This window comes from Pseudopipra pipra, chromosome 7 (assembly GCF_036250125.1).
Source record: "Pseudopipra pipra isolate bDixPip1 chromosome 7, bDixPip1.hap1, whole genome shotgun sequence".
NCBI classification, from domain to species: Eukaryota; Metazoa; Chordata; class Aves; order Passeriformes; family Pipridae; genus Pseudopipra; species Pseudopipra pipra.
Window position 1 is genome coordinate 1,288,352 of NC_087555.1, and position 25,335 is coordinate 1,313,686.

Below are 25,335 nucleotides of genomic sequence, written 5' to 3' on the forward strand. Positions count from 1 at the left end.
ATGTGCTTCATCCAGAATAGCTCTGCATGAATCACAAGTGCTTGGCTTTGTTCTTGTGTTGCAGACGGCTCTGAACTTGTATTACTTGGCCATCATTGGACACGGTCTCTCCATTGCATCACTCCTGATTTCTCTTGGCATATTCTTTTACTTTAAGTAAGTATATTTAAGATCCTTTATCAAATATCAGTGGTTACCACAACCCTGCTTTCAATACTTCGAACCACCAGCCATCCAAATGAAATTAGGTTGAGCAAGGAGGTGAAGAAAGCCACTGCATTGATTTGGCATTGAAAGTTATGCTGTAATAAATGTGTGGGTTTATTTGCTTGGAGACTTAAAATTGAAAACCTGCGAACCAAAAGCTGTAGAATATATTGAAAATAGGACATGGGAAAATGTTTGTTTGTTTTTGGGGTGTGTGATGTTTGGGTTATTTTAGTGATAAAATTACAGTGTGGATTTTAGGAATTGGGCTCAATGGTCCTTGTGGGTCCCTTCCAACTCAGGATTTTCTATGATTCTGTGTCATGCCAAGCATCTGCCAAACTAAAGAGCAAGTGGAAAACAAAATACTGATGACATGTGATACATACAGTAACATTCCAAAGTGGGTACTCACAAATATGGCAAACTGTAAAGAAAGTAAGGCTAAGAGCTACAGTAGAAGTGGGAATAATAAATATAATCCCTTCTTTTATTCACTGCATTATGTGTATGACAGGCATGTCATCCACCAACAGTTATTATGTATTACAGTATTATTTCCTTGAAAGAAACTTTGAGCAGTGTGTCACCACTGTCACAACAGCTCACAATATAACGTCTTTTAAAATTAGTGTTATTACATCATATTTTGTGAACTTACTTTTCTTCCCCTGGGAAAAGACTCCTTGTCTTTGTTTTTTCTTTAAGAGCCTTTCAAGGGGCTTAGCAGAAAGGTGAAAACTAGGAGTGATGCCACATGAGCAGAGCTGGGAGGGACAAGCTGTTCCCTCTGCCAGCTGCTGCAGGGCACAGCGTGGGCTCCCCTTGTTAGCTGGCTCCAGTTTAATCATTCCTCCTTTTTTTCTCACTGGATAATGCACATCTGCTCTTCAGCACTGACTATTTCTTACCTCTGTGCCCTGCTGTCTCACTCCATCTTTAATTTCCTCCTAGCATTTCAATATGAATAGCACATACACTGGCCACTGATTCTGCTTCTCTCGTGCTGTGGACTCTGATTAGGTGGGGGCAGATGATACCTGATAAAAACAATTATTGGTTTTAGTCCCACCTGGTGGGAAATAGTGTTTCCAGTTTACCTGTGCGTTATTTCTCCAGGATTCCACAACGTTCCCACAAATCCCCCAACAAACCAGAATGTTTCAGCTTCACAGAATCACAGAATATTCTGGGTTGAAGGGACCCACGAGGATCTTAAGTGAATGGCCCATATGGTGGATCAAACCCACAACTTTGGTGTAATTAGTAACCAACTGAGCTAATCTCAGGCCTCCCTTTATGAAATCCAGTATTCAAGATGACTTTTCAGCTTTTTCTGCTCTCCTTTCATGAGGAAAACCCGAATATTTGGCTTTTAATAAATTTATTTGCTTATGACCTCTTCCATTTCCAAGTTCACTTTCCTTCCAAAACATCAACACGTGAAATGGCTCTGAGTCCTTATAAGAAGTTTGATTTTGCATAAAAAAGGTCTGTGCTGTTACAATGAATGTCACACAAAGTTTAGCAGACTAAATATCTAACGTGACAGGGAAAATGCTTTGACAGATTTCTTAGGGGAGAACAAAAAAATTTGGAATAGGATTTAATTTTATAATCTCAGAGACAGTCAAGCATGATTATTCTGGACTATAATATGAAAACCAAGGTACTTTCATCTTGACTTGTGGCACTTACTGCAAAAACAGGTGATCTGACATAATATGTCAGGTTTGTCTAACCGTCCAGGGGTTTTTTTTTTTCCTCCCTCTGGCAGAAGGATCATCTTTCCTCAGAGAACCTCGTGGAATTAATCCAGACCCACAAACCACATCTTCTTCGCTGTGGTCATGTTGGGATATGAAAGGAAATTACAAAGTTTAAAGGAAGCTAAAGAAAAGTCCTCTGCAAGCTGTTCTCTTGGGATGTACAGTTCCTCTGAAGTATTTTTAGTACCAGGAGGGTATTTAAGGACCTAGATTAATACCAGGATGTATTATGTATCAGCTAAAGCTTGTGTAATTATTCATAGCTTTAACAGGTGGACTTTTATTTTTTTTTTTTTGCTATTGTGGAGGGTGCCTTTGAATTTGTCGTTTCCAAAAAATTTATTCTGCTAGTTGACCAACACTTTCCAGACCACCTTTGCTGGACTGATGATCATTAGAATTGCTTGAGGCTTGGCTAAAAATTTGGCACTTTTCTCCATGAGAAAAAAGACTCTTTTTTCCAAATAACAACTATTTGCGTTTTGAACTATCTTCTTTAGGATTAAAATTTTTCTGTATTTTCTGTTTGCATTTGGAATTTTGGGGTTTCTTTTTCTTCAGAAAATTGTCTCATTGGAAATCCTTGCCCAAGTCTTGTCCAAGTGCATTGGAGTTCTTGGTTTAATGGCATCCAATGGGCCACTAACTTGGAATTCTGATCTTCTTCTCTGGGAATTCACCAGTGAGACATAAAAACAACTTCTTGCAGTGTCTCTGCTCTCTCTTTCTGTTACACACTTTAGATCATACATGTGTTTGTTAAAAACCTTCTGTTAAAATAGTTGTGTGGTTTTCATAAAGAAAGAGAAACAAGGCAAGAGAAGACTTTAAAAAAGCAGTGATTTAGGAGAAAAGGGAGCTACAATTTGAAAGATGCCACCACACCAACCCAAACAAAAAAGCCCCAAGTGTCCTGTCAAATCCCATGACAGAGGATTAAAGAAAGAGTGGGCAAAGCACTGACTGATAGATTGTTAGGGAGCCAGGAGGTTCCTAAGCCACTTTAGTTTCACCTGAATGGATAATTCCCCTTCAGTGCACATGTGGATCTCACTGGTTGAATTTTGCGGTACTGGAATACCTTAAAAACTCAGACCTCAAACCCATTTAGGGGTTTTTGAAATTGTTGCCTTTTTTCTTTTGGAGAAATATTATTGGAGAAGTTAATTTTTTCCCAATGTCCAAGTCGTGCAGGACTCAAAATAGGAAGAGAAATAGGTAATTTAGCAGGAGGTCTGTTTTTATTTTACTACACATGGTTTAATCCTGGGGTTGGTCATTCAAACATCCTTAGATCATAAATACAAGAATTAAGTGATTAAAGGGTATTACATCGTTAAGAAAAACAGTCAGAAAAAGTACTATAGGAAGGATAACAGAAGAGGGAGGGTGGGGAGGCTTAGGAAAAATCCTTTTATTACCAAAAGCCGTCTCGGTTTTTAAATGTCATCAGTCTTGCTTTCTTATTTCACATCCGGTGATCCTTTCAATCCTTTTATGCCTGGGTGGAGGTGGGTGTGGATGGGTGTGTTTGAATATTCAACAGGAACAGCTGCTGGATGACCCGGGAGATGGCCCCATTAGCTGTACGTGCTCTTCCTTGCCTGTGCCTTGAGTCCTGTAACAATAAGCAGACAGAATTCCAGAGTTCTCCAGGACTTGTTTACACGAGGCCCTTCCCTGGAATCTCCCATTGTCTCTCTTTTCGTATATAAACCGTACAGGAGAAAAAAAATATAAATATACATTTTTAAACAACATAAAAAAAAACCTTATTATGGCAGTCTAAGTTTATGCATTTGGGGGCATTAAAACCAAAAACTAAAATAAAATCTTAAAGCCTAATGGGATGTATTTTATCCCTTAAATGTATTTTATGTCACATTCTCAATGGTTTTCCATAGACCCCTCCAGCCTTTGTCCTATTTCATGTCTGCGTTTTTCTGTTAAAACATAAAGGTCTTCTCCCTCCTACCCTCCCAAATTACAAATGAATCACCGAGGTCCCTGCTTCATCTTTTCTTCCAGACATGCTCTTTGAAAAGGCTAGAAAACTTCATTTTTCCCCCCCCCTTGTGTGACAGTTCAGATTGTCCCCTGCTGGCCTTGTCAATGTATTTCTGATTAAAGAGATCGTTTTTACCCATCGTCTGCTCTCATAACAAAATGGATGTTACTTGCTTCTTTGGGGGATTTTCAGGATTAACAGTTAAAGCTTTCTGTCTTCTTTTGGGGTTGCCTGTAAAGCTGAATTTCATTGGAAAACCTTGAATGAGAAGCAGTCATGCCTCTTGGAATAGCACTAAGTTAGACCTGCTTCCTCTGTAGTGGCAGACAAAAAGAAATTTGCTGCAAGCCTGCTTAATTTCTAGTGTTCTTTAATGCTATTGAACCTCTGTTTAAAAAAAAAAAAAAAGCCTTTCCAAAGATATTTTCTCTTTAATTTTACTGCAAGTTTCAAAGCAAACCTTGAAAATTAACACAATCAAATGCAGTAATATAGGAATTTTATAATTGTATCCTGTGTAATGTCTATAACTTAGTTATACACAAAAGTCAGGATGAGATTTGTGTTATTTTACTTGTTTGGCTATTTCTCTAGCTATAGGATTAGGGAAGAAAAAATAACAAGAATATGAGTAAAAGGGAATTATCCTCAAAAAATTTAACGGGTTTGGCTAAATGGAAACATAGGGTAAGACAGCTTCTTCACTCTCAGGTGTGATAGGTAATTGGGAAATTCTTCAGGTACTAACAAAAAAAAAAGGTGTGAATCTTCTGAAAATTGTTATATGATCAGTATTCAGATTTTTTTTAGCTGACCACTATAAAGCAGGTCCTCCCCTGTAAACATAATGGAACTAAATGTACTTGCTTTCCTCTTGTGGGTGTTTGTGGAAAGGTGGTACCTTTCACATCGTTGTATTACATTTGGTCTGAGCCTGAAGAAAGGGTAGATGCAAGATCTGTCAGTGAAATAAGGAGCTCTAGCATTTCAAAATGTCCAAGTTGTCCCCAAGTACACACAGTTGTCCTCCCGCGTGCTCATCTGTTCTTGTTTCCCTTTTCTAGGAGCTTGAGTTGCCAAAGGATTACCCTGCACAAAAATCTGTTTTTCTCCTTTGTTTGCAACTCTGTTGTAACAATAATTTCGCTGACGGCGGTTGCCAACAACCAGGAGTTGGTTGCCACGAATCCGGTAGGTGAAAGTGTATTTGGCGCCTCGTTTATCTGCACGGGAGTAATTCCAGCAGCACAGAAGAGATGAGACCTGAGCAGCTGCCGAAATGCTGCGTGTGATGAGGTGCAAACGTTCTGTGTCTGTGTGATGTGGGACAACAGATGTCGCACAGAGGTTTGGGCTCTTCACATTCGAGGTTGTGAAAGAGTAACAGTGCTCTGAGAAACTCAGGAAACTGAGCTCCTCTTCCCAGCTCCACAGAACTGCTTTTGCACTGAAACAACTGCAGGAGAGGAGCCTGTTCTGGGTGATGTCAGTGAGGCTGACAGCTGAATTCGCCAAGGAAGGGCAGTAAAAAAATGCTTTGCAAGGTATTTTGGAATCTGTCAGCCGCCTTCCGATGGCTTTACCTCCTTTTGCCAAAAAAAAGTTCAGTTGTTTTCATTTCAGCTGAAGATGGCCAAGTTAAAAATGGCCAAAAGTATATACCAAAAGTAAAAAGCAAAATAAAATAAAGAAAACAACAACCAAAACCTTCCCTTTGGGTCTGATTTCTCTGACTTTCATTTCCTGATGATACTGGGGTGAGTGTGAATCAGTAGCCTCTCCCAAAAGTCTAGGTGCTATAGCAACAGGAAAGCCTGAAGATGAAATACAGAAACAAACAAATCCCTAGCTCTGGTTTTGTTTTTATTTAGAGCTGGAAGATAAATTTAAATTCTGTGAAAGTTAGGGCAAAACTCCAGAAGCTGAATCAAGTAAAAGGATGATTTTTCTCTTTGTCCTGTAGAAGCTGTCATCAATGTACTGGAAAATATACTTGAGATAGCAGCTAATAATCATCATCAAGTGAGTTAGGTAGCAGAAAATGGTATAACAATATTGATTTTTGGTTTTTTAATCCAAGTGCCAAAAATAGAACAATCAGACAGCAATTTCAGAAGGAGGAAAAAAAGAATGTGCTGTGACCAAATCAACTGTTGCTGCTTTTTCACAACCTCACATTTTAGACTTCACAATAAATTGTTTTATAACATTTAAATTGTAGAATATATTTTGAAGGGTGCTAAATACAAATAAATGCCAGGTTCCTTCAGAACCTGCAATGTGAGTTCTCAAAGGGACCAAAGTGCAGTTATGAGTGGGTTAAAATTGCAAGTCTTGTAAGCATCCTAAAACCATAAATTGTTCTCTGGAGTGGTTATATGTTGTGATTGGTAAGACTGAGAGGGGATTACCCACATCAAATACATTTTCTTGTGTGGTTATCATCAGACAATTTAAGGATTTGGAATGGTCAAGTGTGGCAAGGTTTCCAATAGGGAAAAATATCTTTACAGCTTTCTGCTGTGCTTGAGGATGCCAAGGTCCTCTTGTGTCAATAGCTGAAAAACAGACTCAGTTATAAAGTTTTCTGTCATCATAAAGTATGGAATTGTAATTCCACAAAAATTATATTTTAAAAAGTAAACAAATATGTAATTTTAGTGAGAAACAGAGTAAACATTAGCATTTGACTTGAATGGTATTCTTTCCACTTGGCAAATAAAGCTCTGAGATTTTTTGCAAATTAAAAATGTATATTATACTCTGCTTTTTTTTTTTTTCTTTTCCCCCCTGCAGATTAGTTGCAAAGTGTCACAGTTCATCTACCTTTACCTGATGGGTTGCAACTACTTTTGGATGCTGTGTGAAGGCATTTACCTGCACACTCTTATCGTGGTGGCTGTTTTTGCTGAGAAACAGCACTTGATGTGGTATTACCTTCTTGGCTGGGGTATGTGATTTCTCATCCTCTATTTTCAGACCACTGCAGTCTCTTCCTCCTTTGAACATCTGTACCTTTGCTCCTCTGAGCTGAAAGCTTTGAATGACGGTGCCACACCCCTGCTCTTTGTCTGGGGTGTTTTAACAAGCTCAGAGATATTAAGTAGGAAGTTGTATGTGCTTCTGTCTTTGCTTAAAAGAGAGATTATGCCTTTCTGGAGTCAGGAAGTGACTCCTCCTTTGTATAGAGAAAAGAGTCTCCTATTATAAAAAAGACATTAAGAAGTAATTATTCATTGTTCCTCATCTCGAAGATGTTTATTCAGGAATGAATGTTTGTTTTCAGAGAAGTCTCACCATGTCTAGGGTGGAGGGTCAGAACTGAGCTAGGGATGGCCAAAGATTTATTTTTCCAGCAGTTCCATTTGACCTGTATTGTTCACTGAGCAAACATTGCTAACCATGCTGTTAAAGCTGTGACCATATACACAATTACCATTTTAATATTACCTACCTATTTGGCATTATTGCAGACTGCAGCCTGAAAAGAATCTGTGCTAATGAAGGTCAATTGTTGCATTCTAAAAAGTTATAATTTGATTTGCTTTTTCTTTCTGTGTGTTGGTATGGATTTTCTGGCAAGTCAATGGGAATAAGGTTTCATACACTCCTCAGAAAGAAATCTAAGAAGAGAAAAACTAAATTGCTCCCTGTTAGTTTATTTGCTCTGCAGGTATATAGTTTGGATTAGGTAAAAATACAGAAGATTCCTGCAAGATACCCAAGTTTACTTAGTTATAAGCCAGGTTTTCTCATGAAGAAAATATTGTTTTTTCTTCACAGGTTTCCCATTGATCCCTGCCTGCATACATGCTGTTGCTAGAACATTATATTATAATGACAAGTAAGTAGCATTTCAACTTGCTTTGCAAAACATTTATAGTTTCTTTAAAGAGGGGGAAAAAAAAGGAAAGGAATACAAAGATAATAATGCCAACTCTTTTTTTTTTTTCTTTTCCTATTTGTTTTCTCCAGTTGTTGGATCAGCTCTGATACTCATCTGCTGTACATCATCCACGGCCCTATTTGTGCTGCTCTGCTGGTAAGCATTTTTCGGATGATATTTTGGTTTTTTTCCCTATTTGTTTTCTGGCTTCTCTTGATGGGCTTGTGAAGTTGGTAAGAGCCTGAAGCCAACATTTAGAGGGCACTGTCTTTCGTGGGTCTCCCATTTAACCCAGTAGGTGCCTTAGACACAGAAGATCCAAGAAATCTTGGCCCTGTCAAGGAGCTGTACCTCTGGTCTTTAAAGAAACTGAGGTTTTGCAACGTTGATTATCATTCCACTTAAATGCTGCTGACAAGGAAGGACTCAGTATTACCTGGAGTACTGGAGGGCACTTTCAAATCCTTCCTTTAACTGAGAATGCTTTCTTGTGCCCAGACTGATTGCCAGGCTGAGCCTACTCTTTGTGTCACTGTGCTGTGGCCAAACAGCTCCCGGACTGGAGCTCCCTGAGGTTCAGGAAGAGGAGGGCTCTTGAATGCCAGGCCTGGCTGTGCATGAGAATACAGGATAGAAAGAAATTAGAACAGGTCCCTGGGAGAGAACCAGTGCAGATAGTTCTGCAGGTGCCTGTGACTGCCCCTGTTCTGACACTAATCTGGCAATGTGTGCTCTGGCCACTGGGGTATTGCAGCTCCTCTGCTTCTGTGGCCCTCGTGAACCCTTGGAGTGCAGAGCTCTGTCTCACACTCCAAGTTAATGCCAGCTCTGTTAAATGTTTGCCACTGAGGACGTTACTGCATAAAAATCAATGTTGTGCTTCAGTTAATACTAGGACTGGATTTAACCTGTGAAGTTCAGTCAGTAGATTGTTGCTTCTTAGAAATAGGTGCCTACTTACACAACTATCCATGTAATTAATGTCCATGGATGCATAATGCAAGGAATGCTGCAGCATGGAGACATTCTATATGTGACTGGAATTAGCCACAGACTGTGTATGACAGTCATTTATTTTATTGTAACAGAAACTGGAAGCTGATCTGGCAAAACTACTGTGTACATGTCTGCTGATTTTATCACAGCTTTTCAGTTCATTCAAGGAGATTTCATGAAGCATTAAAGCCTTAAGTAACTTTTGGAAACAATTTCCGTTTCTGATCTACATGAGCTTCCTCTTACATTGAATTGTTAATGAATATTTGTAGAGAACATTCTGTGCAGAGAGAGTTCTCTCAGAAGGCCATTGTGTAAATCCCGTGGTTCTTCTGACTCCCTTTTTCATTCACAGTAAAATTAACTAATGAACCTGCATTTTGAAGGCTGTGATGATACCATGGCACACCTGAGACCCTCTGCATGGGAAGCCAGAGGCAATCCCCACGACATTACTGAGATCTCTGGCCCTTGGGGTGTGAATTATTGCTGATAATCTCTTGTCCTGCCAGTCAGATCTGCCATGTATCTTCATGTAAGGACACTAACTAATCTGCTGTGCTCTGATCTGTAAACTTAAACCCAGTTCTGAATCCTTTCAATTTTTTTTATTCCAACAAAAGATGAAACCTTGTTTCACAGAAAGGTATAGGGGGTTTTTTTTGTGGCTTGTCACTTGTATTGTTCAGGTGTCTCTTCATAGATATACCACTTAAGTAAAGCTCTTCAAAGCTGAGCTGTAATTTGTATTAGTCAGAATAATTAGTCAGAATTGCTTTAAATAACAATGTAAAAAAATGTGTAAAAGCTATAAGACTGTACTAATTTTCCATGCAGTGACCTCATTTTAAGATGAAAGATCATTTTATCCTTCCAAACAGTGGCCTCCACAAAATCACACTGCATGTGGCCAGAATCCTACAGGCTTCAAATGCACTGGATCTGTCCCAAAGGATCCAAGTCTTCTTTCCCTTCAAGGCAACACTAGGATTGCTCTTTGATTTTACTGGGGGCATAATAATTGTCTCTGTGGAGTTGGTTTGGGCAGTGTCTTTGTCCCTTCTCTTTGCAATTTACAATTATATTTATATTATATTGATATTCTTATATTTTTAATGAGCTGACTAAAGGTGTTTCTCTTGTATTTTTCTTGCCTCGGTGCAGTCAGTAAATTTATTTGAAAATCAGGTAGGAATAATAGAGACTGAACACAACTGCACATCTTGCCCATGATGTGAAAGTACTTTAAAGGAGTGGCTTTCCTTTCTGGAAACAAAAAAATGTAGTATGTCAATTCAGAAAAGACAAGGCAGGGATAAAGATGTTAGATTAAATGCATGTGTTTAGGCTTTGTGAACAGAACCCTCATTTGCTTAAGCAGCTTGCTTGCCAGATACAATTTCCACACTTTACTAAGCATGACCTGCTTTAGTAGACATTTAAGCAACAATATTAAACTGCAAATTAGATAACGAGGCAGAAGACACTGTTTCTATTTTCAGGAGTAAGATCTCAAAGAACATGGAGGGGACTGTCAAGTGGGTGCCAGGGAGAATTGGCAGAAGCCAATGGGAATTTAACTCCTGCACATCACTGAAAATCCTACAATTACATAAAGTTAACAACAACGCTGCTTTTATGGTCCCTGCTATTACATAACTGTGGTCAGATCCCTGCCAAAGAAACAGGAAATGGGAGCAGACATAGGTTGCACTTTGATTGGAATTCTCTTCAGTTGACCATTAAATTACAACTCTTTGCCCAAGCAACCACAATTAAAGAAACAGTGTGGGAATGAAACAGTAGAGGGTGATGTTAGTTTTCATGCTAGACAAATATTGACCAAAACTGGGGGGGGTGGGGTATGAAAAGGAATGGGTTTGCATTTTAGTGAAAGCAGGAGTGATTTCAGAGTAGAGACTTCAGATGTGCCAATGCACAAGCAATTTCATTTGCACTGATGCCACTGAAAGAGTCTTTTATTTATTTATGCCATTATTTGTATAAATAATGCTACAGGGGTGTTTATTTCTCCCAATAATAATGTTATGTATTGGTGCCTTAGTCGGACAGGCTTTTAGAGATGCAAGTTCTTTGAGCAAGTTCTGAGTGAACGTGTGCTAGAAGGAAGTTCAGGAGGTCCAAGCTTTGTTTTTAATGTCCTTATATTTAATGACTCTAAGCTGGACTCAGTGCAAGGCTTAGGAGTTTAGAAGTTTAATGCTCAGCACTCATATACCTGGCCTTGGGAATGTCCCCAGGATCTGAAGCTGCAGAACTGCATTGAAGCCAAGCAGTGGCCACCAGCCACTATCTGAGTGCCTTGAGCTGAGAATGGTCTGTTTATATCATGCTAAGGAGGAATTTAAACAGAATTTAAACCTCTGTGCTAATAAGGATTGCCATGCTGCTTAATGCAGACTCAACATGGAGAGAAGTAGAAATATCCGGGAGATGGGGAGAGTTTAATTCAAGAACTGCAGCACCTAAAAGCTCAGCTAAGTTCACAGCCACTCTTAAAGGCAGAACCTAAATGCTACTAAATCTCCAGTACAGGGACCAACAATCTTGTAGCCTTCTCTACCTTTGTTTCCATTTTTGTTCACTTGCCCGGTTCAGTTTTCAGGACACGGCGGAGCTGTCGCTGTGCTGCTCTGTGCTCACACTGCAGCCAGCACTACAGGGCTCCTTTGGGCTTTTCCAAACCATCACAGTCAATTTGATGATCATATGCTTGCCAGTAGTTCCACTGGCCTACTTTTGCTTAAGTGTAAAAATCTACTCGCTGCCTCGCTAAAATCAGGACCTGTTTTCATCACTTCAATTAGGAATTCAGTTCATCCCAATCTCACTCTATTTTGTGACAGAAGAGCTAAACATCAAAAATACTGCATACCTCTACTGACACTCAGAGTGTCAGTGAGTGACAGCTCTCAGCTCTGTTCTCTGCTTTGCCTCATCCAGCTTTCTGTTTGCCCTCTTAGCTATTTGCAAACTCTGCATGTTTAATTTTGTGCTTTTTGGGTTTGGTGGGTAAGTGAAGCAAACAGAAAAATTCCACGTTGTAAAAGAAACAGCTTGTTGAGTGGTGTTTCATGCCTGGCTGCTGCAACTTTCATCTTCAGTTAGCATTCAAAGACAGTGTTAGAGGAATTGGCCGTGCTACCAAAACTCGAGAGGGCTGAAAACTCAGTGTTTGATACATGTTGATGTTGAACAAGCAGATTTGAGAAGGATTAAATTTAGAAATGGAGGAAGGACTTATTGTCTGTGTGTACTATAGGAAGTTGGATGGGGATGAGGGGCTACATAAAATCTAAATAAATCCCTTGAGAAAGAATCAGAAGACCTTGGTTGTGTAAACAAAGCTTAAAGGTAGCTGGAGTCTTCCAGGAGAAATTCATGCAGTAGTTTCCTATGTAAAACAATTTCCTGTTAAAATGATTTAAATAGCATGCAAGTAGAATATAAATAACATCCCATATCTGTCAAGGGCCATGTTGCTATAACAGTACACAGCTGTTTATTCTGAAAACCTGATCTGACATAAAGAATTCTGCTGGGGCTGTGGAGGCATCATTACACACGTGGTCTGACAAGGCTTCCCTGCTTGCATTTGTCCTACAGCAAGACAGAGGCCTCCCCCCAGACCAGGAATTCCGAGGCTTTTTAGAAGGCAGTTGTCTGGCTGCCTGCTACCTTCTTCCTCCCTCCCTCCCCTTTGTCTCTATTGTTAACAAGGACAGAGAGTTATCAGGAAGCTGAGATAGGAGTGGGTTCTGTGTCTCTCCCTTCCGCAGTGGGTCCCTGAAGCAGCGCTGTCCTGCCCTTGGGCTGAGCTCTCCAGGTCTCTTCCAGCTGCAGCTTCTCTCAGGGGCTGCCAGCACTGCACAGGAGGTGAAAGTTGAGTGTCAGCATCCCTTGTTGCTGCTGTTGCTCTGGCTAGTCACATCCTTTGGCTCTGTGTGTGCCTGTGTACATACATATATAGGTACCTGTGTGTATTAGTTTTGTGGCTGCTTACAGTGAATACTCACATGTTGAAAGATCTACTCTGAACAACTGTGATTTCAGTTTGGGATTATTATTTTGGTCACCACTTCTAACAAGAAAAGCCTTAGTAGCTATGGAAATAATCAAGAATCTGTAGTGCACAAGAATATTTAGGGCACCATCTCAGTGCTTGCCACATTTGCAAGTTCTGCTGAATGAATAAAAAATCCAACCATTGACCACTGTGAGAATGTTAAATCCCCTGTTTGTCCAGAGGAGTATACACACTTCCTTGTAGCAGCATTTGGTCTTATTTTATTTTTTGCATTCTGATATTTTTTCTTTTCTGTAAATTTGTCAAGTCCACGTTTGAAAAATAGAAAGTAGCTTTTTGAAGAACCATGTTTAAATGCAAGGAGGGAAGAGCGTCGTCCTCTTTCTTGACCAACCTGAAAAGAAACAATCATTAAAAAAAACCCCCTAATCCTTCACTGCTACTGGGAGACCAGAGAGAAAGGTGTGTGGATTGTTAGGACTGATAGACAGTAGGTATCTGGATGCACACTTGTTTAGTAAATTAGAGAAACGGATGTGGATACCAGTAGAGCCACACCTCAGTTACTTAAAAGGTGACTGAGGTTTAAAGAGGTTCAACTGCTGTTTCTTGTACAATCACAATCATACAGTATGAGTTTTTTGTCTGGTTTTTAGTCTCCCAGATCAGTGTGTGGGGGCTTATTTTTCAGACTGCCCTCAGTGCCATTTCCTTTTCCGACAGGTAAACCTTTTCTTCCTGCTAAACATCGTTCGTGTCCTCATCACCAAGCTCAAAGACACCCACAGGGCCGAATCCAACCTGTACATGAAAGCAGTGAGAGCCACCCTGATCCTCGTGCCGCTCCTTGGCATCGAATTTGTGCTGTTTCCATGGCGACCAGAGGGCCGGATCGCCGAGGAGGTGTATGACTATGTGATGCACATCCTCATGCACTACCAGGTAGGGAGAGTTACAGGGCTCTCACCCCCCTGAGCCAGAGAGCACTTGGCATGCAAAGCAAATAAAGGAGAAACCTTCATGTTGTTTTAATTTTTAAAGGCCTTAATGCGATATTCCTATAAAATACTTTGATTTTCTCATCATACCGAATATTAATTTCCTCGAGGAAATTCCTTAAGATACGTCATGGCAGGTAACTGGTCCCATATTTTCAGAAATAAGCCACCACGTTTAGATTTGTCCTGCATTGTCTTTGCTGACTATATCTGAATTTGATCTGAAATTATCTCACACCTGAAATATCCCATAGGTATGCGTAATAAAACAGAACCTTTATTTTTATTTTACAGGGTCTACTGGTGGCTACAATTTTCTGCTTCTTTAATGGTGAGGTAGGCAACAACTTCTTTTAGTGTATTTTTAATAATTTTCCATTTTACGTGGTTTTGTTTCAGCAACTGAGATGGCAATTTTTTTTTCATTATTTTATGTCTAAATTTTTCGAACTCAAAAAAAGGAAACAAAGCATCAGCATGCCAAGAGCAGAGCCTGGGAAGGACTGTGCCATCATTCATGGCACATCATGAAATGCATTAGGACTGACTCTTCGGTGCTGAGCAATGTACATTTTTCTTAAATATATAAGAAACTGAAGACACTTGTCACTTTGATATAAATTCTCAATAAATATCATAAAAGTAAAATGCAGTTCAGTACTCAGAAGGCATATTTGTCTGTGTTAGAAGCTGTGTAGGATGTTATCTTGGAGAATCACTGGTCCTTCTGTAGCAGGAATAGAGCACACTGGGTTTGGGTATGGTTGTATCCCATGGCAGGGGCTTGGAAGAACATGATCTTTAAGGTCCCTTCCAACCCAAACCATTCCATGATTCTGTGACTCTGTTATGATGACTCTCTGGGAAAATTCTAGACTGAGGTTTGGAAAACCATTTTTTAGCACAGACGAAAAGTATCATTCAAAAAAATCAGACCTCAACAGGTTGGTGTGCTTGGGTCAGGAATTTGTGTGGGATAAGTGCACCTCTAAGAAACCACCAATTCCAAGGACAAACTTCTTTATTCTTACATTAGAGGATTGTGCCACGTTTCAGTAATAGATTGTATTGATCCCATTGCAGTTAATAAGCTTCGCTGTTATCTTGAATGGTCAAGGTCCTGTACCCCTGGAGTGCACACAGTGACTGTCACTTAGAACCTCCTGCCCCATGCTCTAGAAAGTACACTTAGAGAGGATTACAGTGTCGAAGTGATAGAAAGGCTAAAAAATATAAATGAAATTGTTGATATTGCTCTCACTTCCAAAAAAATCTTGGCAACCCCAAAACAAACGAACAAACAAAAAAACCACCCTACCAAAAGGCTAACTGGTACTCTTCCAGCAGTTTTGGCAGAGGAACAACTACAATCCTACACTTATTCCTACACATCTGTTTGTTCATTTGCTCTGCATTTAGTGTGGTTACAGCACATGGCTGTAAGCAGATGTGTGGGAGTAACCAGATGTTTCCATGTGACTGAACCCTTAGTTTCTTTTATCAGATGCTGTAAAATTGTGTCAGTGTGGTTACATAATGCTATTGGACAGTAATATTTACTTATAGGTAATTATTTGGCGAATGCCAGAATTGATTCCAGCAGATTGCCCTTCCTTCTCCTCCTAAGTCTAAAGCTGATTAGATTGCAATGGGGTTTGAAGGTTTATTTTTGTGTCATTGTGTGTGTGTCCCCTAAATGTATGAGTATCACTGATTTTTTTTTTTATTTTTTTGCCAAAGAGGTAGAACAGATGAACATGGGCTTTGTCACAGTTCAGTGCTTGTGGGCCAGTGGGTTTGATCTGATTTTACCATAAAGTAAATTCATGTTCAAGTCCCAAGTTCACACACTCTTTCCCTTCTAGATTGTATAGGTCAGAATGCCTTCTAAAACAGGTATTTGGAAAAAATCAAACAGAGTTTGTTCTGCTGCAATGCAAAATATGGGAGGAGGGATGGGAAACCTTGAAATCTCTGCAGTTTCTATGTAACATTGTTCACTGCTTGGTTCTGTTTTTTAATCTTTGTGGATCTTCCAAGGCAGTTTTTTATTTTAAGTTATGATTAATTTTAAAATATGAAATTTTAAAATATGAAATTTTAAAATATGATCCTGGATGTGTTAACATTTCATTGTTACAAACTCATATTTTTGACATATTTTCTTCTGCTATGTAAGAAAAGCACACCTGAGCCAACCCCCTAATTCAGTATCCTAAATTCACCCTGGGCTGATCAGTGATAAAAGATGAGCTCTTCCACAACACTTACAAATGGTAACAGGTGAATCACTGCTTGAGCTTCTGCTGGCAGGGTAATGCTAAAAGGAGGATTTAGGCATTTTAACGTTTATTAATTTAGACAGTTAATTTTTAGACCGTAGAACTTGACTTTGTAAGTTAAACATATTTGTCTGTATTTGCTCTCTATAGAGTGGAAATGTATGCCTTTTAAACCACTTTTGGGTTCAGTGATTCAAGGACTTTTCCAGTGCATCTTGTTCAAGAAGGGACTTAGTGCTTTAAAAACAGTAAGGAAACCCAAGGGGGAGAATGACACTGTAGGTAGAGAAGAATGCCTGGACAGAAAACACGTGTTTCCTTTGAGAACTAAAAGATTGTGCCCGTGGCAGGAAAGCCTCCAGGCACACTTGTGTTCCATGTCCATCACAGTCCCTTTGCTGTCACACCAATGCCTGAACTGAGCCAGGAACTTTGGCTTGGCTGGTGTCACCTGGCACAGCCACACCTCATCAGAGCCTCGGCATGATCAGAGGCATCAGGGAGTGGTGTCAGTGCTCCTCTGCAGCACCTCTGTGCTTTAGAGGTGAATGCTTTAAAGGTGAACGCTGATGTTGGAGTCGACACTTGAAGTGACAGTGGGGCAAAGATTTTCTAGTGGGTTTTTTAGCACTTAAAAATGCTAAAAGCACCAATTTCTTTCTGTCTACATCTTAGCATTTCCCAGCTGTTACTGTACATTTCAGTGTCTTCTGTACCAAATATCAGGATCCAAATCATGTTCAAGCAGACACCTCTGGCCAAGAAGTAAATAAATGTGATCTGCTAGCAGAGAAGTTCAGTGAAAATAAACCAAGAAATATAAGAAAAATAGCTGGTATGTCCTGCTGACCGTAGCCAAGGAACTTCTGCAGCTTTCTGAGCAGTCCAGCCAGGGGTGGCCTGTCCAATCCAGCTCTAACAGGCACTGCAGATGTTTGTCACAAGCCTCCTACAGACAAGGGAGTACGTGCAAGCCCTTCATCTTGATCTGCCCTGGCAGGGCTTCCCTGAGGACACTCACATTCTGCATCCCACAGAGCAGGATGCTTCCCAACTACCTCATCATGTTTTCCAGTCTGAGATGGCCTAGAGAGGCTTCTGGGGTGATACAGGCTGTGGTCAGAGGAGAGGCTTGTCCCAGATCTCTGATAAATCAGTAGAAAGATTCCTGTTATTAATTACAGTGCTAATAATGACCCATGTGATCCAGGTTAGGTTTGTGGGGTTTGTGGGTTTTTTCTTTCATTTCACAGGAGTGCAGAAATGTTGCCATGAAGATCATGGTCTTGGGTTTACAGGTTTATAAAATCTGTTGAATAATAGATGAGGTAGATGAGCTTGTGTTGTGGTTTTTTGGTGGGTTTTTGGGTGGTTTTTTTCCCTTTTTTTTTTCCTCCTGAGCTGTTTGATTTGTGTGCTATTGAACATCAAGCTATTAAGGGCTGACTGGAAGCACCCCTTCATGAAAACTCATCAAAAAGAGCCATTACCAACCAATAAGGTGCAGAAGCAAGAATATTCCAGCTGGAACTAACATCTCTGTAAATGACTGAGAAATAGAATTATATTATTCCATTACCTTTTTTCATTAAATGCATTGCTTAAATATCCTTTCTTGTTACAAAGTCCCAAAATGCTACCTGTCCTGAGCTGCATTTACAGCTCTGTGCAACTGCTCAAAGCTGAGTGGTAAAAGTTCTATTCTCAGGTCCTGAGTAGATACTCATATTGTTAGAGTTACTAGTGAAAATTAGTTGTCTCGTTGATTTTTCCCATCCTCTCCTACAAATAGTTGATTGGAAGGTTTCAGAAGACTGAAAGACGGTGATAAAAACCTGAAAGGTGTTAACACCCTACAAGAACAGACATGGAGCAGGACAGGGGTGAAATCCTGACTCAGCAGTAACAGAGAGGCCTCATGAAGAATGCCAGAAATAATCTTATTGAGGTCATTGGCTGTGGGGAGGAGAAAAAATAGAACATAGCTTAGTGATAGGCACAGATTCATTGATAGGATTTCAAACTGAATTCGAAGCTTCCTTCTTGGAAAAGATGGAATTTTGAATATGCTTCTTCTCTTGGCTTTAGGACAGATTACAGAAGGCTCTGTATTGCTGTGTAATGCATATATTAATTAAGCAACACTTCCTGTGCTGAAACACAAACTCTGCCTTTAGACTCTGATATTTTGATATGAAAAGCAGTAAGATCTGATACTCAGAAGTATTGAGATACTTGAGTTTTCTCCAAAGATTTGGAGATTTGTGCTTAGATGTTTAGAGTGGATTAGAAAGGTTTTACGAACAGTAAGAGAGCATCTCCTTTGCCCTAAAATGCTAATTTCTTATGTTAATCAGTTGATGCTTCTTTCCTTACCCTTTGACATCTTCTTTGTAAAGGTTTTGGGAAATATGAAGTTTTCCTTTAAACAGTGGTTTCTGATACCAGACTGCAGGAAGTCTAAAAACTACATCCCTTTTCTTCTATTTATGCTTATTTTTCATAATTAAAGCCAGAGTAAAATTAGACAAAAGAAGCCATTGTGCGAGGGAAATTAGAAGCAGACACAAAAGAAACCCTGAAGACATATGGAAAATCCTAAAAATACCTATCCACAATATAAACAGTTAACTGGGGGACTCACTGTTCACTGGTTAGTTCTTTTGTATGTAAAAAAGTGAAATGAAGGTCATGTTTTTGAATGGTGCCTGTGATTTGGGGGGTCACTGCTGGATACCTGGAGGTATCAGCGCTCCCCAGTGTTTCCTGAGTCACAGCCTGGCCAGTCAATGCAGGAGTATTTTCTGTACAAATTTTGGCTGAAGAGGAAATTAAATATTCATGATCTGTGGGATTTTTAAACATAAAAAAACTCTTGAAAAAGCAACAACCATTGCCATTCTTGGCATTCCTCACTTGGCATCTTCACTGAAAGCCTAATTCCGTGCGAACTTCATCCCCCCAGTATGCCCAGGTGTTTAACCAGATTGCAGGGGAGGAAGGTTATGACAAAACATCATATCCTTTCAATGGAGGCACGTAAACCAGCTGGGCCCTTCAGCTATTTTACCAACTTTATTTTTAACTCTGGTAGAAATGTGCAGTTCGGGAAATTGTCCTTCTAGTCATTGGCTTAAGGTATGTTCAGAAATTAGGAAAGACTTGTTTGTGTCAGAACCATAGCAAATGTAAATTATGGTTTGTTGAGAGTAAATGAATTTACAGGTGCTGAGGATGTGGCCTTTTGAACTTAAGGGTGAACACAAATTACCTTTTTCACCTCTGAATCTGATCTGTCCACACTGGACTGGAGTTGACAAGGGATTAAGCAGAAAATTGTGTTGCTGCTGTTCCTCCCGTAACCTGTGCTTTTTCTGAGCAACTGGCACATTGCAATTGTAAAATGTCATTATTTCACACCATATTTGCTGAAAAAATAATGCTTACTGTTGCCTAAAAATCCAGGGAGAAAAAACTCCAGGGCAATTTAAGTAGGAGGTAACATAAGGGAAGGTTTTAATGAAGCCTTTCAGGCTCTGAGAATACAAACCACCACGCATGTCCCCTGACCCAGGTGCAATAGTTTTTATAATGATGTCCATCCAATCCCTGTTCGTCCACCCCCCGGCCTTTGCCCTGTTCTGCCCCTCAGGAATTGAGTCTGGGGGAATTTTAGGACCCCCTCTTCCTCATCTTCATCTTCTTCGGAGCACGTACAGTCCTTGGAGGCTTTCCAAAGTCCTGGGTGATATCTCAGTGTCCAGGCCAGGGTGCAGATGTTCTTAAACAGAATGAAGGCCTATCTTGAAAAAGAGTCTAAATGTGCTACTGGAATATAGGGGGAATTGATGTGAAATGGGGTAATAGTGTTGGATATGTGTAACTACTATGCTAAAGGGTAAGGCAGAGAGGGACCTGGGAGTTTGGATTGACAGGAAGCTGAACATGAGCCAGAGTGTGCCCAGGTGGCCAAGAAGGCCAATGGATCCTGGCCTGGCTCAGGAACAGGGTGGCCAACAGGTCCAGGGAAGTGATTCTTCCCCTGGACTCAGCACTGGTGAGGCCACCCCTGGAGTGCTGTGTCCAGTTCTGGGCCCTCAGCTCAGGAAGGACATGGAGGGGCTGGAGCAGGTCCAGAGAAGGGCAACAAGGCTGGGGAAGGGACTGGAGCACAAGTGCTGTGAGGAGAGGCTGAGGGAGCTGGGGCTGTTCAGCCTGGAGAGGAGGAGGCTCAGGGGAGACCTCCTCACTCTCTGCGACTCCCTGACAGAAGGGGGGAGCCGGGGGGGGTTGGTCTCTTTTCCCAGGCAACCATCAGCAAGACAAGAGGGCTCGGTCTAAGCTGTGCCAGGGGAGGTTTAGGTTGGATATTAGAAAGAATTTCTTTGCAGAGAGGGTGCTCAGCCATTGGAATGGGCTGCCCAGGGAAGTGGTGAATTCTCCATCCCTGGAGGTTTTTAAGATGGGACTGGATGTGGCACTTGGTGCCATGGTCTAGCAACCGCAACTGTAGTGAATCAAGGGTTGGACTTGATGATCTCAGAGGTCCCTTCCAACCCAGCTGATTCTATGATTCTATGAACTACTTCTAAAACCTATAAAAATTAAAAAAAAAACCAAAAAATAAAAAAAACCCTGAGGCAACATTACTCATATTGCCCCTCAAGCGACAAGTGACGTGTGGGTATTACCGAGCCGTGCCGTCTAATCCGACGAGACGCCTTTATCGCAGCCCTCACGTGGCACAGAACGAAGCCCAGTTCACATGAATCTCTTCTTGCCTTCTGCCACAGGTCCAGGCCGTTTTGAGGAGACACTGGAACCAGTACAGAATCCAGTTCGAGCACAGCTTTAGCCACTCGGATGCCATGCGCACGGCGTCCTACACCGTGTCCACCATCAGCGACGTGCCAGGCTACAGCTACAACCACGACTGCACCAGCGAGCACCTCAACGGGAAGGGCTACCATGACATGGAGAGCGTGGTTTTAAAGACTGAGAAGCTCTACGGCTGAACTGCCGAGGCCCGGCCCGTGCCGGCGCGCTCGCCCTCCCGAACTCCCCATCGGATCGAGTGACTTCATGGCCAGAAGATTTTTTACCTGACTCGGGATGATGTTCTTGCCCCGAACGATGCAAACTAAACAGGCGCGGTTTTCGTACGTATGTATACATATATATATATATATATATGCATATATACGTTTGTTTGTGTTTCTGTGTATCGAGTATGGACATCTGTACATATATATCTATATATGTATGTGCATTTATACAAGGTTACAAACTTTGCCTCTTCAGTTTCTACTGTGTAGACAAAGTTGGCAATTTTTTTGTACAAAGGGAATCAATGAAGGATTTCTTATTTTCTTGGGAGTTTGTTGTAAGACTGTGCTGTGTTGAAGCCACTTCATTTGCCTATAGAATCTTATACCAGACTCTATTGTCTTAACTCAACCTAAAATAGGACAAAACAAAATGGTTAAAGTAGGTGCAATAATAACAACAGGTTATCCAGGTTATTTTTTGTGTCCAGCATTTATCTGGCTGTCAAAAAAAGCCCAACAGGTAGTCTGAGGAAACAGATATTGCTGGTTTGGTTAAAGATATTGACAGTTTGGTTTGGCCAGTTTGGGTTTTTTCCCACTATTTTACATCAAGCATAGAGACACCAGTTCAAGGCTGAGTCTCTATGTGCTGCAAGGTAATATCTTGCAGCAAGCTTTGAGCAATTTTATTTAAGCTATTTTGGCACATTCAGAGATGCCTCCTTCTCCTGAAGCGTATGGAAGTTTCTTCCTGCTTTAAAACAGAGAAGATTGATGAGGCCTCACTGCCAGAAGGAAAAGGAGTAATCTGAATAACTGCAAACCCTTCCAGACACTAACACGTAATTGCAGCTGATGGAACTTCACTGTGTGCTGAAGGAATTCACTCAACCCAGAGAAGACCATGTACAGGATTTGTTGTAGCATTGTTCTCATTTTATTTTTAAGTATTTCCCTGGCCATATGCTTGGTAACTTATTCCTTCATTCTTGGGCAAGGTTTTGATTAATTTTGTGGCTTTTTTTTTGTTGTCTCAGAGAATCATGCAAGACTGAACACAGTGCACATGACATACTACCTTTAAAGCCAGTGTATGAGGTTCAGACTAATCAAGCAAACTACTGTTAGTAATTGTCATTATTTGGAAAATCCAATATAAAGTTTGTTTTATAAAGAGTCCAAACATTGTGGATTGAGACTTTTAATAATATTTTGGACCGCTTGATTCTGAATCTGCCTCAGTTACTCAGCTTAGAACAGTACTTTATATGTTGTTTCTTTGGTTCTACTGGTGCATAAAGGTCTCACTGAAACCGAGGAGGTTGTCAGGAAGGTCTTGAGGAAATGTGTCTTTATAGAAATCTATGTTTTTGTTAAATCTTTATGCTTTAAAGCAGTCGTAGTTTTGTGAAGTGAAATGACAAAAATGCTCTCAAGAATGAGGGCGTGAAATGAGGTGAGTTCAGAAAAGTCCTACTGAAAATTAAAACTGTAAGAAAAAATTTTATACATTTAATTTGCAGATAAGTATACTTGAAGTGGGGAAAAAACCAAAATGAAGTGGAAGAAAAAGTAGATGCTGGAACAGACAGACTATTATGCTAATTAATGTATATCTGGTGCATGTAAACCAGTCCAAAAATCGAAAGACAGTTCTTTCTGAGACCATTTCAGTTTTAAATACTTAATTTTGTATATGAACACCTTGACTCTAACATTTAAACATTTTCGTCAGTAGCTTTTCTGTAAGCTTCACTAGCATCTAGGTAACTTGATGTCACAGTGTTTATTAGTTTGTGACTTCATAAGGCTTTAAATATTTTGTATTTAGAAGGAAAACATTAGGAGGATGTGGGAAGTTCACGCCACTTGCACCTTTCCATATTGTTTTTACAGTTCTTACGTCTGGAGTTTGAATTTAGAAACTGTTTTATTAATGATTTAGTTTCACAATATAGAATCTCGGCTAGGACGCACAAATCCCTTCTCTTCTTCTGCAAGGCTGCCTGGTTGGCTGGTGGGATTTGGAAAATCTGTTGGATTCTGTACTGTAGAGCAGCGTGAAATCTGGCAACCAGATGTCACAGACTCTAAAACTGTGAGAATACAGTGAGGATGTACATGATTAGAGGCCACTTACAACTCTGCTTGCTGATCTATGTAGTGTTACTTCAAATTGGTGCAATGTCCTGAAAATATTAGAGGTGCAGAAAATCCCTGCTCTGGCATAGCAGCTTTACACTTGTGGGACCAGATCATCAACTGGTACAAATCTGTCTTGAGATCCATTTGCAGAACCAACTGGTACCAGCTGAGAATCAAAGCCCAGGCAGGTATCTGTCCATTTTAAAGTGCTTTAAATCCCTGATGGCTTATTATTAGACAATTATTTCATGGTACCTGGTGGGTTGTTGTCATTAAAACATAAGTGATGGTTTAGAGTGTGACACGATATTAGACTTTAATTTAGCTTCTCAGCTAGGCAGTTAAAATTTCGTAGCTTATAGATTTTTACCATTTAATGCCAAATAAATACTAATTGCTGTTTGCTCTCTGTCCTCTATTAGAGAAACCTGTAATGGTAATTTAGGGGAAAAAAAATTGTTTTTTCCACAGAAATTATCCTCCTTGTAGGTGGACACTCACAGCACGCTTCTAGGCACACATCTGTCTTCACTTTGGAAAAGAAACATACATCCAGCTGGATGTGCAAGAAAATGTTTGTGGCTGTGGAGAGCTCTCTTTCCCCTCTCTTTATGAAGTTAGATACCCTATTTTCTAATTTGCATTGGAAAATACCAATTCCTTATTTTGTCTTCCTACCTCACCTTTTTCGCTTTCTACATAACTGAGAGAAGCATCTGCTTCTTAATATGTTTTCCTGTCGCCATAAATTAAAATCAAATCCTTATGCTGATTTCTCATGGCTGATCTTCTACTTTGCAGAAGGTTGTAGGTCTTTATCTGTATTCTCTGGGATGGAAGTAAAAGGTTTTGGTGGGGCTGTGAGATTCCTTTGAACATGCAAATAGTTACCTGTTATTATTTGCTCTTTCTTTTTTTTTTCTTTTTTAATTTAGTGAGGATTTATTGTATCAATCTCCAGGGGCTACAGAAATAGTTGTCTTATATTTGTTATCTGCAACACCAGCATGTTAGAATTCTATGAGAGAAAATGTCTATTTTTTATGCTACTGTCTTCAATTAATAAAATGCTCCACTGCAGGATCCCCTCAGTTGTTTGTGTAATGGTAGCATTTATGCTGTGTAGTTTTTCATGGTGATGATCTGCTCGACTATTTGGCTGTAGAAATGCTGCAACACGTACTCCTTTTCATGTCAAGAAACATTTGGGCTGGAAACCAGACACCACTCACATATTGTACTATGTAAATAAGATTAATAGAAGCTATAGCATTGTATTTATTGCTTACACTAAGAATGAAATGGAAAAAAATGTGAAGTTATTTTTTTTTGGTTGTGCTTTATTTTCACCTTGTTCATATGACTCATCATGCATTTTAATTGCTGAAAGAAGTATTGTTTGAGATCAATAAAATATTACTCCAATTATTCACATCTCTTGTGCTGTAGTATAGAAATAACAAAGCTGATCTAAACTAGGCTTTCCCAGATGTCTTAACTGTGTGGTAATTAAATATTAACCCAGAAAGAAAGTAATTACATAGAATGATTAACAATTATTCTGCTTTTAAGCGTTTGTTTATTTAATACTTATATTTTTAATGCAGAGTGTTGCATTTCTGGAGGATAATATAAGAGGACTGGACTTAAAATCATTTACTCAAAGGTTCATATTTCAATTTCTTGTCTTCCAATCCACCTTTTTTAATAAAAAGTTATTAATACTTACTTATGTTAAGCAAAATTTTCTGTTTCATTGTGAGCTAGCAGCAGAATAGAGTCTAAATTAAACATACCTATCTTCTTCATTCTATCAGTCTAGGTGAAGGTAGATAAGCAAATCTGAGTTCAAGAAAAGTAGGCAGTCTTATTTTCTTTTTAAGCCAAATATTTAAACACACAAGGAGATCCTAAATACTGATTCTTAATACTACTGTCTGCACATTAC

The 25,335-nt window shown here is 39.9% G+C and overlaps 1 protein-coding gene across 3 annotated transcripts in view; it reads left to right on the plus strand.

Annotated features, from left to right (window-relative positions):
• Positions 1-24,815, plus strand: part of CALCRL (calcitonin receptor like receptor) — a 65,814-nt gene extending 40,999 nt beyond the window's left edge. For 2 of the 3 annotated variants that reach the window (XM_064660167.1, XM_064660168.1), the window contains exons 6-13: positions 65-156; positions 5,049-5,175; positions 6,781-6,934; positions 7,768-7,828; positions 7,960-8,026; positions 13,638-13,856; positions 14,207-14,248; positions 20,988-21,349. In XM_064660167.1, the coding sequence (XP_064516237.1) occupies positions 65-156; positions 5,049-5,175; positions 6,781-6,934; positions 7,768-7,828; positions 7,960-8,026; positions 13,638-13,856; positions 14,207-14,248; positions 20,988-21,209 (984 nt within the window). In that variant the 3' untranslated portion in view covers positions 21,210-21,349. Of the gene's footprint in view, positions 1-64; positions 157-5,048; positions 5,176-6,780; positions 6,935-7,767; positions 7,829-7,959; positions 8,027-13,637; positions 13,857-14,206; positions 14,249-20,987 lie in introns of all 3 variants that reach the window. The other variant, XM_064660169.1, reaches the window with a different exon arrangement.
• The last annotated feature ends 520 nt before the right edge of the window (positions 24,816-25,335 follow it).